Here is a 14,095-nt window from a genome sequence, read left to right on the forward strand (position 1 = left end):
GGGACTGCAGTACTGCACTAACTAGAGCAATTAAGACTAAGACAGAGATATGCTACAGAAATTTTGTTTTTGTGTGAAATGTTGGTGAGAGGAAACATTACCAGTTGTTGCTGGGGTGTATTCCACAAACCCCATTAATCATTGAGTCAAGTTCCTTGTCCAACCTCATGGGTTTCCTCCCGCTGCTAAAGACTCCTACGCGCAAGTGAATTATTGAAATAAAATTGAACTTTCGGGCAGACAGATAAAGTGACAACAAAAATATTATTTCATCTAGTTGGCAAAATAAAGTGTCCGAAATCTAATTAATAAAACACTAATCATTTTTTTAATTGAATACTGCAAATTTGAATTGACTATGGGTTAAAACATTTTGTCTGGAGCCACACTACTTTGTGGGATTTCGGTTACAAAACCATTGGACAACTTCAAAGCTGTTTAATTCATGGGCTAGAATAGCATAGAAATGCATTTGCGGCGGTCAGATTTTCAAAATATACTCCGGGAGGGCGTTTGGTTATTTGGGATTCAGGTCCCCGCCTAAGGCCATATTAGACCACTTTGAAGTAGCTGTATTCACGGGCTGGAATAGCAGGAAAACACGCCTGCGTTAGTCAAATTTTCAGGTCTGTAACCCAAAATTGTTTCGGAAATTTCGGGTTCTGCCCCGCTAACAGTCATCAAGCCTGTATGCCTATGTAAAATTGAAACATGTTAGTCCCAAAATAATCTAGTTTGTGTTGAGTGGACTATAAACCCCATTTATCTCTCCCTCTCTCAATTTCTGTGATCAACAGTTATTTTAAAGTGTCCTTTTCACTTGTTTAAGAGGCCATTATTGTAGGAAACTTTGATCCAAGAACAAAATGGAATCATTTCATTCAGGACTAGGCATGTATAAGATGACAAAACACTCCTTAGTAGGTCGTAACCTGGAGATAAACTGCTAACCAGCGGTTGCCAGGCAAGATACCCCACATTTTACAAGAGATGGATAGAAAACAAGCTAAAAACAAAAACGTGTTTTCATACAATCAGCGGCCATAAGCCAGAAGGTTATGGTCTGAAATGCTGCAAATATTGAAAGGGACTGAGATCTTTGGGATTCATCAAAATTGGATCAAAAAAATTGTGACCTGTAGAGTGTCCACAAGCTAAAAACGTAATTTTTAGGGGCGATAATCCATATCGAAAGGAACCGAGATCTTTGGGAGATAGACCCATATATCCAGTTTCGTCAAAAATGGATAAAAACTGTGACCTGCAGAATTCCAACAAACAAATTGTGGACCGACTGACAACATAATATGTGAGCGTATAAAAACTGTAAGGTTAGGCAGACAGAAGAAATCTGGATAAAGTCTGCTTCTTGTGGATTTAAAGATGCAGAATGGATCAGGAAATAATACTGAATATAACTGAGTAATGGAGAGTGAGAGATATGGGGTTTAATGTTCACTCGACACAAACTAGGTCATTTTGGGTCTAACACATGGTTCAAATTAATTTCAATAATTCTTATGCGCATAGGGGTCTTAAGAAGTGGGGGAGACCTGTGAGGTTGGACAGTTGATCCTACTCCCTGTTGCATACAAGCAGGAAATCAAAACCATACAGGCGGTTGGATGGCTGATTGGTGCGTGCTGTATCATAAAGTCTGTCATTGAGTCAACTGGCGTGGTTTTGAATCCCTGGTTGTACGTGACAAGGAGTAGGGTCGCCTGTCCAACTTTGTGGGTTATCTCCGGGTCCTCCGGTTTCCTCCCACTGCTTAAGACCCCTACGTGCAAGCGAATTATGGAAATAAAATTGAACCATATGTTAGTCGCGAAATGACCTGGTTTGTGGCGAGTGGATGTTAAACCCCATTTGTCTCTCTCTCTCAAAACCACACAACTTGCCTGAGTGACAGACATTATCATGTATCTTGAGTTATGGTATCCTTCACTATGTTCAAAATATGCCATATTCTAATACTAGTAGTCTATTACTTGATTTTGATAAATGCGTCCACAGGATTTTTCTTGTGATCGTTCCTTCTTTGTTGTTATTCTTCACAAATAGGGAGATGTGGAGTCAGAAACCTTCCCGTTTATTTTTCTGGAAAGGTCATTTCCATAATTTCCAGGTAGTTTTACAACTCGAAAAGACACATAATATAGACAATTCTCGCCAGACGGGCTTTGACATATTATTTTGAAAGGTAAATATTCCGTAGGGTGCAGGTATTTTATTTTTGGGTATTTGACTTATTAATTGTTAAGCCTATTGTTTAAAATTGGGAGAATTTAGAGATCAATTCTGGGATCAGTAAACCATAAGCCACACCCACCACATGATATATTCCAACTGAGATCGTACAACCCCCACCACTACTTTTAGGCCGGCGACACTGCTGTTTATATATGATTACAGAAAAGATCAAGAACTTCTGGTTGTCTTCTGCCCCCCAATAAATTCAAATGTGAACAAAATCTCTATAGAATAAAAACAAAGACAAATGTTTCATAGACAACAAATTTTACTTGACATTAAATGACCAGCATTTCTACAATATTTGTACGGAGTTTAAAAATGGCTTATTTCGCTATTTGTACCAAAATATTGAACTGAAAGCAAGATAAATAGACAGATAGTATCACGCTCTAATGAAGATGGTAATTCTATATTTAGTAACATGAAATAACATATATTTAATTTGAATGCCAGTGATGTCACAGGGTTATAAATAGAATAGAAACATGAGCAGACAATGACATCCAGGTACGTAAAAATAAAATAAAACCTGCAGTAACATTAATTATGATGTCCATAGCTAAACTTATACCTATTTAGAGTAGAATCCCCTTAAATGTGATTTAATGTTTCAATTGTGATGTTCAAGTCTACACCTTTTTTAATCTCGACTACCGGTAGTAGTGCAATACATATCTAAATAAACTAATATATCAGTTGATTGTAATCTGTAATAGGAGATTTATTATTGTCAGTAAGTCAAGTCAATAATGCCAGTAGTTTATATTCCCAAAACAGATTTGACCACATAAAAGTTAACAATAAGTCGTAACATTTTAGTAGACTTGACTATCCAGACAAATAAATTTCAATATGTGTCTTATACATAAATATTACAATAACGTTTTCCCCCATTTGAAGTTAAATTTGATGGCAAACAACCAAATTGTTAATTAAACAAATCCATGATTTGGATGACGAAAGAATTTAAATTGATGTGGATGTGTTTACGAGATTGGGTCTTTGTAAAATTCTCCTCAGTGATTAAAGCCAATAAACAGATCAATTGACCTGGTAAAATGAAAACTTGATCTAGAACATTCTCCATCTCTCGTCAAAAGAACACAACTGATCAAACCAATCCAAACTGTGACCAAAATCAAAGAGATTCTGTTCAATAAATTAATTGAAGTATCCTATTAGGAAGTGTAAAAAAAAAACAATTTCATTTCATATCCAAGGTTTAATCATGTCACTTCAAATAGTCAATCAAAATGATTTTTTTATTTGAAATTTTTGAACCACCAAAAAGAAACAAATATATTTCTTCAAAGAATATTTATGTTCAAGAGAAAAGAATAAAAAGTGACAGATTAATAGAAATAGTTTTACAGCACCGAAAATTTGGCATATAATGTCATATTTTTGCACAGTTTTCAAAAGTTTACGTCCTGGACCAATGAAAATGAGTATAACAAATGAAATAAGGTGTAGCATGACCATAAATGGATAATAATATGAAATGATAGCAAGTCTTCTAATTTAACAAATTAGGTGGTAGTTTAACTAATATCGACGTGTGTTTGTTTCTGATCAAAAAGATAAACATACATTTAACAACAAGAAAATGTTCGGGGCAGGGGTTCAAGGTTCAGGGGTCGTTATCTACTAAAGGTTTAAGTAGCCTTTATATCATCACAAATATTGATACAACACAATTAACTCTTCACATTATGCTGACAACCAAATTACAATTAAATATATTTATGTCAAACCCTATAAATATTAATTATAGGTCAAAGGTAACATATCAATTTGTTCATGGCCATATTAATTACAGGTCAAAGTTCAAAGATCATGGCTATATTAAATATAGGTCAAAGGTAAAACTTTTACAGAAGCCACAAGAAACATTTCTTTTTATTAACAAATACTTCTTCAGACTAATAAAACTCGGAAAAAAAAGTTCCTGTTTCTCACAGGTCAAAGGTCACAAGCAGAGAAGAAGTTGTAAATTTTATATGACTCAAATTTGTGCAGTCAATTTTTATTCCTAACCTAAAATGACAAACGTTGAAAATCTAGTCTTGAAACAACTAAGTATCAAGGTTTGGTTAAGAATGTAACATTGACTTGATCGTTCATTATTGTGATAGTAACAGCATCATATTAAAGTAGCTAACGTTAGTGGAACAAGGGGAAGATAACTCAATGTATTGATTAAGTATATATGAGTTCGTAATTCCTTTTCCTTCTCAATACCTCACATCTTTGCCTTACCCTAATATCATACTACTATCACATTATTGGACGATTGAGTCGATATTCACCATGTCAAATATTTCATACATTTGGCTTTAGTGATAAAACCAATTAAATACAACAATATTAACTCAATATTTACTAACAGTAGTTTAATGGTAGTGGAAGGCCTCAAGGAAGAGTTTTAACCGGTTTAATCAATCATAAATTGACATCTGATTGCTTATGATCCTTTAAATTGTTAGGCCACATTAAATCTCATATTCTAATACTAATCTGTGTCTTTAGTTACAATGGAAATATTTCATTTGAATCTCTTACTAAGTCATGAATAATAATAATGATATTTATTGGATTAGAAATTTTCAGACTATTCAAAAAATGTATAACAGCAGACAAAATGAAAATTGAATAGTGCCGAGTTTTCATAATTTCAGTAAATAATCTGGGTATCTTTTGCAGACCAAAGCCTTGTGGATGTATCCATGAACCTTAAGGTCCATGATGTATCTTAATGTAGATTTCATGTCACAGGACCAAATATCCTTGTATTTTTTGTTTATTGTATTCTTCGCAGAAGCCTCACATGATGTCTTCACGCAAATGCATCATTTTCGCTAAAACATCAAAATTCTCACGGCTTAATCGATCTTTAGTTTGACCTAAACAAAGAGCTTTCACCCCTTTTATAAAAATCAAGGATGTAATTTTGTCGTTTTCATTTAAAAACCATGGATTTTATTCTGAAAAGCACTAAACAATTAAAATAAATTGATTGTCACATTAGTAGAATATCTGCTGTCACTAAAGTGAGAAAATGTTGTTAATGAGAGCACTAGATGCCATGGTTAATTGACAAGTGTTTAAAATAATGTAAACAAATGATATTATAAATCTCTTACAAATAATGGTGCACTATAAAATATAGAATGTGTTTTGACTAGATTTCTACAGTATGTTGAAAAAGGTTTGACATATAAACTATTAAAGAATTCTATTGGTTGTTTTAAAACATTAGTGAGATATAATATATATATATATAATATATATGATGCGATTTGAAACATGTACAATGTATAATATAATTAACAATGTTGTTTAAAGTCCTTATCAGTTGAGGCCAATATTAAAAATAGCTTTGTGAGGAGTATTCCTTCTCTCTTAATATAGTTTAATAATGACAAGAGGCTTGATCAATTTTTAAAATAGTTGCAATAAATTTTAAATTTCACGATCTAACTTGATTTATAGATTTAAATCTATGTGGTTGAAAAACAAAATATTTATCATTTCAAATAAAATTCTCAGGCATGGGGTGTTTTATGTCCCTTTAGACAGTCTATAAAAGTCCAGTGCCATAGTCAATCATCCGCTCCCTGTCTAATTTAATTGTGGTTTATTTAAGAGGGAATCTATTCCCAACTTCACAATTTTTATTATTGGCCCCTAATAACCTAACCTGCTCTTCTACCGTACATATCTGTCACAGCCGTTTTTCGCATTAAAATGGGTCAATATCATATGATCATATTTACATAACAAGTGTCCAATGATATTGGAGCAAATTTTAACCAACCAATCACCAGAGAGGAACAGTACATACCATACATGGCTTTGATATTTATTTTCAAGAAAATAAGCCGTATAGAGTATGACTGTACAAAACCCCTTTAATTAATAAATTCCGAAAGGAAAATTTTGCTAAAGTTTTTTTTTTTTTCCAAGGGGAGATTTAAATGGTGAGCTCAACAATAAACTGGTCAAAAAACAAACAATAACAGGTATTATGTACAACCTCTGAGGTCAAAGGTCAAAGGTTACATTCAAACTTAACAACTGATATATCAAATATACAGAGCTCTATTTTAAACAACTAAATTCTACAATGGTATATAAGATAAAGGACAAAAACATATATTAATATCTGTACACAATTTCACCACGGCACGGGAACGAAAAACTTTACAACATACAACGTTAACAATTGTTGGAGTTATTCCCCTTGTTGATTGACATTTAACAGATCTATGATAATAATAATAATAATAATAATAAGTAGTAGTGGATTTAAAGTACACGTCTTCTGTCCTGTGTAATGATGGAGACGAAGCATGATGACACGACAACGAAACAGTGACACATTCGACAACATCAAATAACTATTTCATAATTCTAACGAAATTTTCAAACCTAGGCTAATTATATGATAAACTGATTATGGCCAGGAATTTCTGATATTTTTATAGATATACTATATTTATTTACACAAAGTCTTTACAACAAAATATATATATATATATACTCTTTCTAGTCTTTTAAGCCAGCACTTTTAAAAATCAGAACTGCCGTTAACAAATACACCTCCGCAGTTTCCTCAACACAGATTAACAGCACTTTCGTAAACGTTATTATCTATATAATATATTGAGACAAAATCGTGATGTTTATTAATCGTTCTTAACACAGAAACATCGAGTCCACCATCTTGTTTTTATATATATAGATATATAGTTAACAACACTGACACTGTCACCATAGAAACATACGTTAAGCAGACTCAAGGATGGTGATGGGGAGGAGTGGGGAGCTGGGGGAAGGGGGAGTGTAGTGGCCACAACATCACGTCACTGTTATAATAATCTATCACAATAAATACATATTAACAGAAATTCATTTCATATTTACATTACATTTGTAGAAATTTATTACTTTTGGGAAATTGGTCGCCAAAGTTGTAACTATCTTTTCTACAAACAACAAATCTGGGCATGTGAACTTTAAAAAATTTAACTAAATAAAAGCTGTCATGATAATGAGCAATCTCTATAATGATTCCAAACGTTTCGTCCTCGATGGTATATTCATTTTTTTTTGTGAAAAAAAAACATTCTTTGTGTCATTTCATGCACATACCAAATTCAGAGCAATTCACCTGATTTCAAAATATTGCACATGGATGTTGTTTTATTTCTAATCTTGTTTATCATCATCACAAACCAGCACAAAGTTTCTTCCTGGAGGTGAAGAGGATCACAAGAAGTATGCTGCTGCAGTAGAAAGTTCACATGCCAATAGGAAGGTTAATGGTTTCTTGGACTTGCGTATATATTGTCAAAAGTTTTCCATCTGGTTTTGGTTGAACTACAGCTAACTACCCCGTTTTATGTGTAACACCCCCGCGTTTTAGTAGCAGCCTCACTGTGGTTTATGGTGAAGGTAACTCTAAAGTTTACATAATCTACGATTCCTCCTCCATTGGTTCCGACTCTCGTTCAATTGAACTACTGCAAAACAAAATTGTTCCATAATTTCAAACAGATATTCTTTATTCCAGAGACTTCTAAAATCTCACAATTAAGTGTCTAAACCTCAGTCTGGTCCGACTTGAAATTAATGCTGGGATCAGACTTTATACATCACAACTCAAATGTTGACAAAAATTGATATGTGACCAACAGACCAATTATTAATATAGTGTGCACTTCGTTTCTTTTTATGTTCTGAATTTTTAGTCAACCTAACCCGAGTGAACAATTACACCCTGATCAATTCACTTGATTTGATGGTGTGATTATGATTATAGCTTATGTACATAGTCAGGGTTTTTGTTTAGTTAGTGAACTATGCCTCCTGGCTTTCTACTTAAACGTTCTGTGTTGTGTTCCTCCCGCAGTTATCATTAGCAAAGATGGACCAGTGATCTAGGCTGGACAAATGATCTAGACAGGGCAAGTGATCTAGGCTGGACCCATGATTTAGACTGGACTAGTGATCTAGACTGGACCCTAGACTGGACTTCTGATCTAGTCAGGACCAGTGATCTAGGCTGGACCTGTGATCTAGGCAGGGGCATTGATTTAGGCAGGACTAGTGATCTAAACTGGACTATTGATCTAGGCTGAACCAGTGATCTAGGTTGGACTAGTGCCCTAGGCTGGACCAGTGAAGCTGGACCTGTGATCTAGGCTAGACAAGTGATCTAGACTGGACCAGTGATCTACTGATATTCTTAGATACGGCAAAACTGAAGGTGTGGCTCCTCAATGAAAGTGAGCATTGGGTAATGGGACAACACTATAAAGGATAGTAACTCAGTTTATTTATATTTAGATGAATGGACACCAGACAGGTGACCACCATGTGACTGTACCATCAACAGAAGGAGACGGAGAGAGCATCTTCTTCACAAACCTTAGTACAGAATTTACTGTGTTAGGACCATAGATTGACTTCAATTAAAGAGAAATCAGCCTTCACCCACAAAATAAATATCTATTAAATGTGTAAAATGGATAATCGCAACGAGTTTGCATCAATTTAAGACTTCTAATTATTACTGGCAAAAGATGGATTACCGGTACAGGTCAGTTGATTTCTGAATTACACCAAATATTTTCAAAAGTCATATCTACCTTTTCTTTTCTGGAACCATAGAGAGTGAGGCAAGGGCACTAACTGTGGCTGCTTCTTCTCTTTCTCTAGTCTGTGCTTCCAGTAATGAATAATCAATTGTTCCTAGATATCGTTTAACACATGGCCAATGGCGTGCTGAAAAAAAATAAACATACAGAATAGTAACATTTTCACTATATTGATTTGCAAGGGGGTGGAAAATATCTTAGCCTAACATGAGGGGTGGTGGATCCTGACTGACACTTTAACTGATATTTTTCTAGCTTTTCCAATGAGATCCTGCAGAAAAGCCACAACATTAGGCAGGAAATTCTACTCCTTATCAGAACCTGGGATCGACCCCATGACTTGCATTACAACCAGCCTTATATTCTACAGCACACAAGTCATACCATTTGGAGACTTTAACCTCCCTTTCCTGAACGGAACCAATTAAAAACAAAGAGATATACTAAAACTATACAAACTTTGTATTCTTATTGCTGTTTCTAAACTATCTTGGGCTGGTTGACATGGTTTACGTCGTGATTCTTCTTCCAGTAAATCCAACTGTAAAAATATATCACAATAAATAGTTTTAATATACATATATATTAATGTCATCAGTGATTGACATTACACATGGTTCAAAGGCTGTCTCTATAAAATACCAAATTCAAACCACATTTATACATAATACAGACCAAAAATTTAAAACACTGAACCACATTATTTCGATCATTAATGGTAAGACAAGAATCTAGCACCAATTCTTCATTTCTAAATTATAACAGTTTTGCATATGAGGGATTGAGGAATCCGTTGTAAACTACAATGTTGTGAAAGTTGAATCTCTGACAGGAATATTAATCCAAATATGGTTCATTTCTGTTTAGTATTTACAAAAATATCATTAACTGAAAATCTGACATCATCTGGTATCCTCTGCAGGTGATATAGGCGGAATATGATCAAAAGTCAACGCTACCTGTAATCTTTGCTGAAATCTTTTGATGTGTGTCTTAGTCAGACTGAATCAAAGACAGGAGATTTTGACTTTACATTTTATAGTGGATTAAGCTATAGAAAATTTGGTATATTTTTTGTAAATGGAAATGATGCACAGAGTCTTTAAAGGAAAAGAATTAAAGTAAAATTGTGGACTTACCTCATCCCCTAGTAGAGCTTTAACACAAGCTTCTGATGCTGAACATATACTAGGTATATCATAACCTCCTTCTAAACATAGAACTATTTTACCATTAGCTAATGCCATCAACTCTCTTGTCATATGACTAAAACCTATAGAATAATATAAACATATAATATATACATTTATTTTATTTAAACATGCATTATGCAAGAGCAAAATCTGCTTATTACAAGTCTTTCTTTAGGCCTAAAATGTTATCTAAATTATCAATTAGACATTAATTAACTTATCCAGACCATAATAAACTCTCGATGTCAAGGCTAGCCTTCGATGTAGGCTGGATTAGATTCCTATATGCCGCTAACGGCCAAAGATAATTAAATCAGAAAAAGTGGATAATCGAGACTATGCTGTTTATATTAATGATTTTAGTAATGATGACCGAGACTATGCAAAAATTTCACACGCTTCTTTCTCGGCTCATAGTGGATCAATTTGACTGAAATTTTCAGCAAATTACCTTTACACTGTCTAGTTTTTAACTATTATAGCGAGAACTGCTATCTCTTTATCTTATCTCCCATAATGTATCTTTGAACAAAATACATCTTCCTCCTCTTGTACGTATTACACTCTATTCTAAAACATATACTACACCTCCTCCTAAAACATATACTACATTTCAAGTTTTAATCTATAAAAGTAAAGACAGGAACTTACATGTCGAGCTAACTTCATAACCTCCAAGAGGTGGTGGATGACCTTTGGCGGCATCAAAACCTGCCGACACCAACACAATTTCTGGTCGAAATTCTCGAGCTATCGGCATTACAACCGTCCTATAAAACAATACCAATTCATGTACAATTATACTGTAATTTTTTGATTTTGTTTTTTGTTTTGATAAATGATTAATCTAGAATTACTTCTATTTACAGCTTTGATCCGATAATTAACAGCTCATGAAAGATCACATGTCAAAATAAGCTTTAAGCTTAGTAAATGACAATTAACATCACATCCAAGGTCATAATTATCTTGTGCATGGCTGAAACTTATTCTAAAAATATACCGTTTTGATCAATAGTTGTGACAGATAAAAATTAACACAAGACTGTCCTTGTCAGGCTGGATTTGGCCAAACCTCGGTTGTGTGCAGGACTGAGTTGAACATGGTAAAGAATAAACACCCACTGAGTGTTCTCATTTCGTTTATTTCCAATAAAATAAAATAGTAACACAACGTACAATTTTATGGATACACAATTACTAAGTTTAATACTAAGCCACGTTTCAACGAGGATTAAACTCAGTAATTATTGATCCATAAAATTGTGTTAATATGTTCAATTACTAAATGAAATGAAATGGGGTTTAACGTCCTACTGTTTTGCTCCGAACTGGGCTAATGAAGACGGGCATACGCCATACAGTGTGCTATGAGGGAAATTTTGCTCGGACAGCGGCACTACGGCCTACTCTTATATCGAATTCCACCTGTCAAGGGATCTTTTACGTGCACGCCAATGTGTACACGGGACCTCGGTTTTTCGTCTCATCCGAATGACTAGACAGCTGTCCTTATCAGGCCCTCCGTCCTGCATCACTGACAAGGGGTACCACGGTTCAATTACTAAATGCCAATCAAATAAGATTATAAAATAGTATTGGTCAAAATGAAAATCTTCCATACCTAAAGGCCGCCAAATATTCCGCATCTCTCATAGGTGGATTAAGACTTCCTCCAAAAGCTATGTTTACATTAAAACCCTGACCACTGTCAGCACCACATTCATCAGGTGCACCGGTTCCAGGGAAAAAATGACCGTTGTCATGACGATGAATTGATATGTACAAAACATGTGGATTGTCATAAAACATTTGTTGTGTTCCATTTCCATGATGAACATCCTGAAATAAAAGTCACATTTCTCAATATAATTTTAACACAAATTATCTGATTTGAAATGCTGCTAAGTTGTACTGACAAAAAATTATAAAAATTTCCAAGTATATATTCCAGATTCATGTCACTCTCACCACAAAATAGATGATAATTTTGAATTTTTACAAAGATATGAAGTATTGAAAGTTTGTATTGTCTAAAGAGTCATATATAAACAAGACAGTTGGGTCAAATCTTGTTCATCAGATTGAATCAATGTCGTAAGACTATCTACTTTTGATATTTTGGATTTTGTTTTTTTAAATGTTAAGTAATTAATCTTTTAGTGTATACAGTCTGCGATTGTGCAATGACATCCATAAAGTAATTATGTTCAGATCGAATGCTCAGTTTAAATGAAGGCTTAAAGAGACATATGTTCATGATGTATTAGCCACAGTAGCCAGTGACTTAAGACCGCACTTAGAGCATACAACTTGGATGGATTAGGCGCACATTATCATTATCAATCGATACTACAGATGAATTATTGGGAAACTAAATATATCTTACCCAATCTACTATAAGTACTTTCTTTGTATTACATTTTTCTTTTAACTGTTTAGCAGCTATAGCTATTGAGTTAAAATAACAAAAACCCCTACAAAACAAATAATCATCATCATTTATTATAACGTTGATAGTCTGAATAATCTGTGGAGCTTTCAAATAATAACTGCGATAATAAAAAAAACAATTATGAAAAAGTACAAGATACAATCATTTCAGAATTGATCGAAATAATTCAATAAATTTATCAGAGCTCATACGGAACAAAAACAATTTTCACAATGTAATTCCATATTACATTTTAATAGAATTGTTCAGGAATAAATGTGCATTAAATGAGGCCTTGAAAAAAATCTAAAATAATAATGTGATTAGATTTGTATAGATGAATGTATGGTTTTGACAGGTGACAGTGAATAATATAACAACTACTTACATTGGTTGATGAGCTTCAGCATGATGTCCTGGTGGTCTAACAATGGCTAATCCATTCTGTAAATGGAAAAAATAATTGGCTATGGTTTACATTCATAAAACTTTGAGGTTCCAATGGTTTTTTTTTTATATTTACAGAGGTCTCCACTCCATCCCCCAAATTCAGTATTGATAATTAGGTCTACACTACAGTATGCCAAGATTGTTTTTACATAGAGAGAGAGAGAGTTTAACGTCCACTCGACACAAACCAGATCATTTCGGGACTAGCATATGATTCAATTTTATTTCAATAATTCACTTGCGCGCTTTAGCGGTGGGAGGAAACTGGAGGGCCCGGAGAGAATCCCACGAGGTTGGACAGGCGACCCTATTCCTTGTCACTTACAACCGGGGAATCGAAACCACACCAGTTGACTAAATGACAGACCTTGTGATACAACGCGCACACGCTAACCATTCAGCCATCCAACACCCTGTTTTTACAGGCAAGATCATATTCTAAATATTAAGATGCATTATGTAAGATTAAGATAAAGACTTGACAGTTCTCACTAGAATAGTTTAAAAATAGATAATGAAAAATGAATATATTGAAAATTTCAGTCAAACTACTTCACTCTGAGAGAAATTATGACTGTTTGTAGAATAGCCTAGTCTTGATTTTCAATGCTACGATAATAAAAAGTTTCAATTATCCATTTTTAAATTAAATTATTAAATCGCGATTGTGTGTCAATCCATTCAAAATCACAACCATCTGATGTTCCTGAGAGTTAATTATGTATGGGCTTGTCATGTGAATAAATGTCTAAATTAATATCTATATAACATTTAATGCCAAAAGAAGGATCTGCAAAATGCAGATTTGGCTCTTACATAATGTATCTTTAAGTTACCACAGATAGAATCCTGTATCTTTAAGTTACCACAGATAGAATCCAGTACTTTAGGCACCTTTGAAACCGTTTAATTTTCTACATTTCTGAATATATATCTTATTTTAAAAATATGCAGGTTTGCTACCTGGATAGAAAGATACATTAATAGTTGTTTTTTGTCAAAAAGAATTTAAAACATTCTGAGGCAGATGTTGCATTTCTGTCAGTAGAAAGTTTCTTTAGGTTTGTGTATGTTGAGGTTAGCGTGACCTTCGTCTCTAC

General features: G+C 33.9%; 1 protein-coding gene across 5 annotated transcripts in view; it reads right to left on the bottom strand.

The window, feature by feature from the left end:
• Positions 1-2,503: 2,503 nt before the first annotated feature.
• LOC126832456 (histone deacetylase 4) overlaps positions 2,504-14,095 on the bottom strand; it is a 109,231-nt gene continuing 97,639 nt past the window's right edge. For all 5 annotated transcript variants that reach the window (XM_050563230.1, XM_050563231.1, XM_050563233.1 and 2 more), the window contains 8 exons: positions 12,934-12,989; positions 12,501-12,588; positions 11,736-11,953; positions 10,763-10,881; positions 10,058-10,191; positions 9,378-9,459; positions 8,910-9,045; positions 2,504-7,781 (listed from right to left, as the gene is read on the bottom strand). In XM_050563230.1, the coding sequence (XP_050419187.1) occupies positions 7,736-7,781; positions 8,910-9,045; positions 9,378-9,459; positions 10,058-10,191; positions 10,763-10,881; positions 11,736-11,953; positions 12,501-12,588; positions 12,934-12,989 (879 nt within the window). In that variant the 3' untranslated portion in view covers positions 2,504-7,735. The remainder of the gene's footprint in view (positions 7,782-8,909; positions 9,046-9,377; positions 9,460-10,057; positions 10,192-10,762; positions 10,882-11,735; positions 11,954-12,500; positions 12,589-12,933; positions 12,990-14,095) is intronic.

Source organism: Patella vulgata, chromosome 9 (assembly GCF_932274485.2).
Source record: "Patella vulgata chromosome 9, xgPatVulg1.2, whole genome shotgun sequence".
NCBI classification, from domain to species: domain Eukaryota; kingdom Metazoa; phylum Mollusca; class Gastropoda; family Patellidae; genus Patella; species Patella vulgata.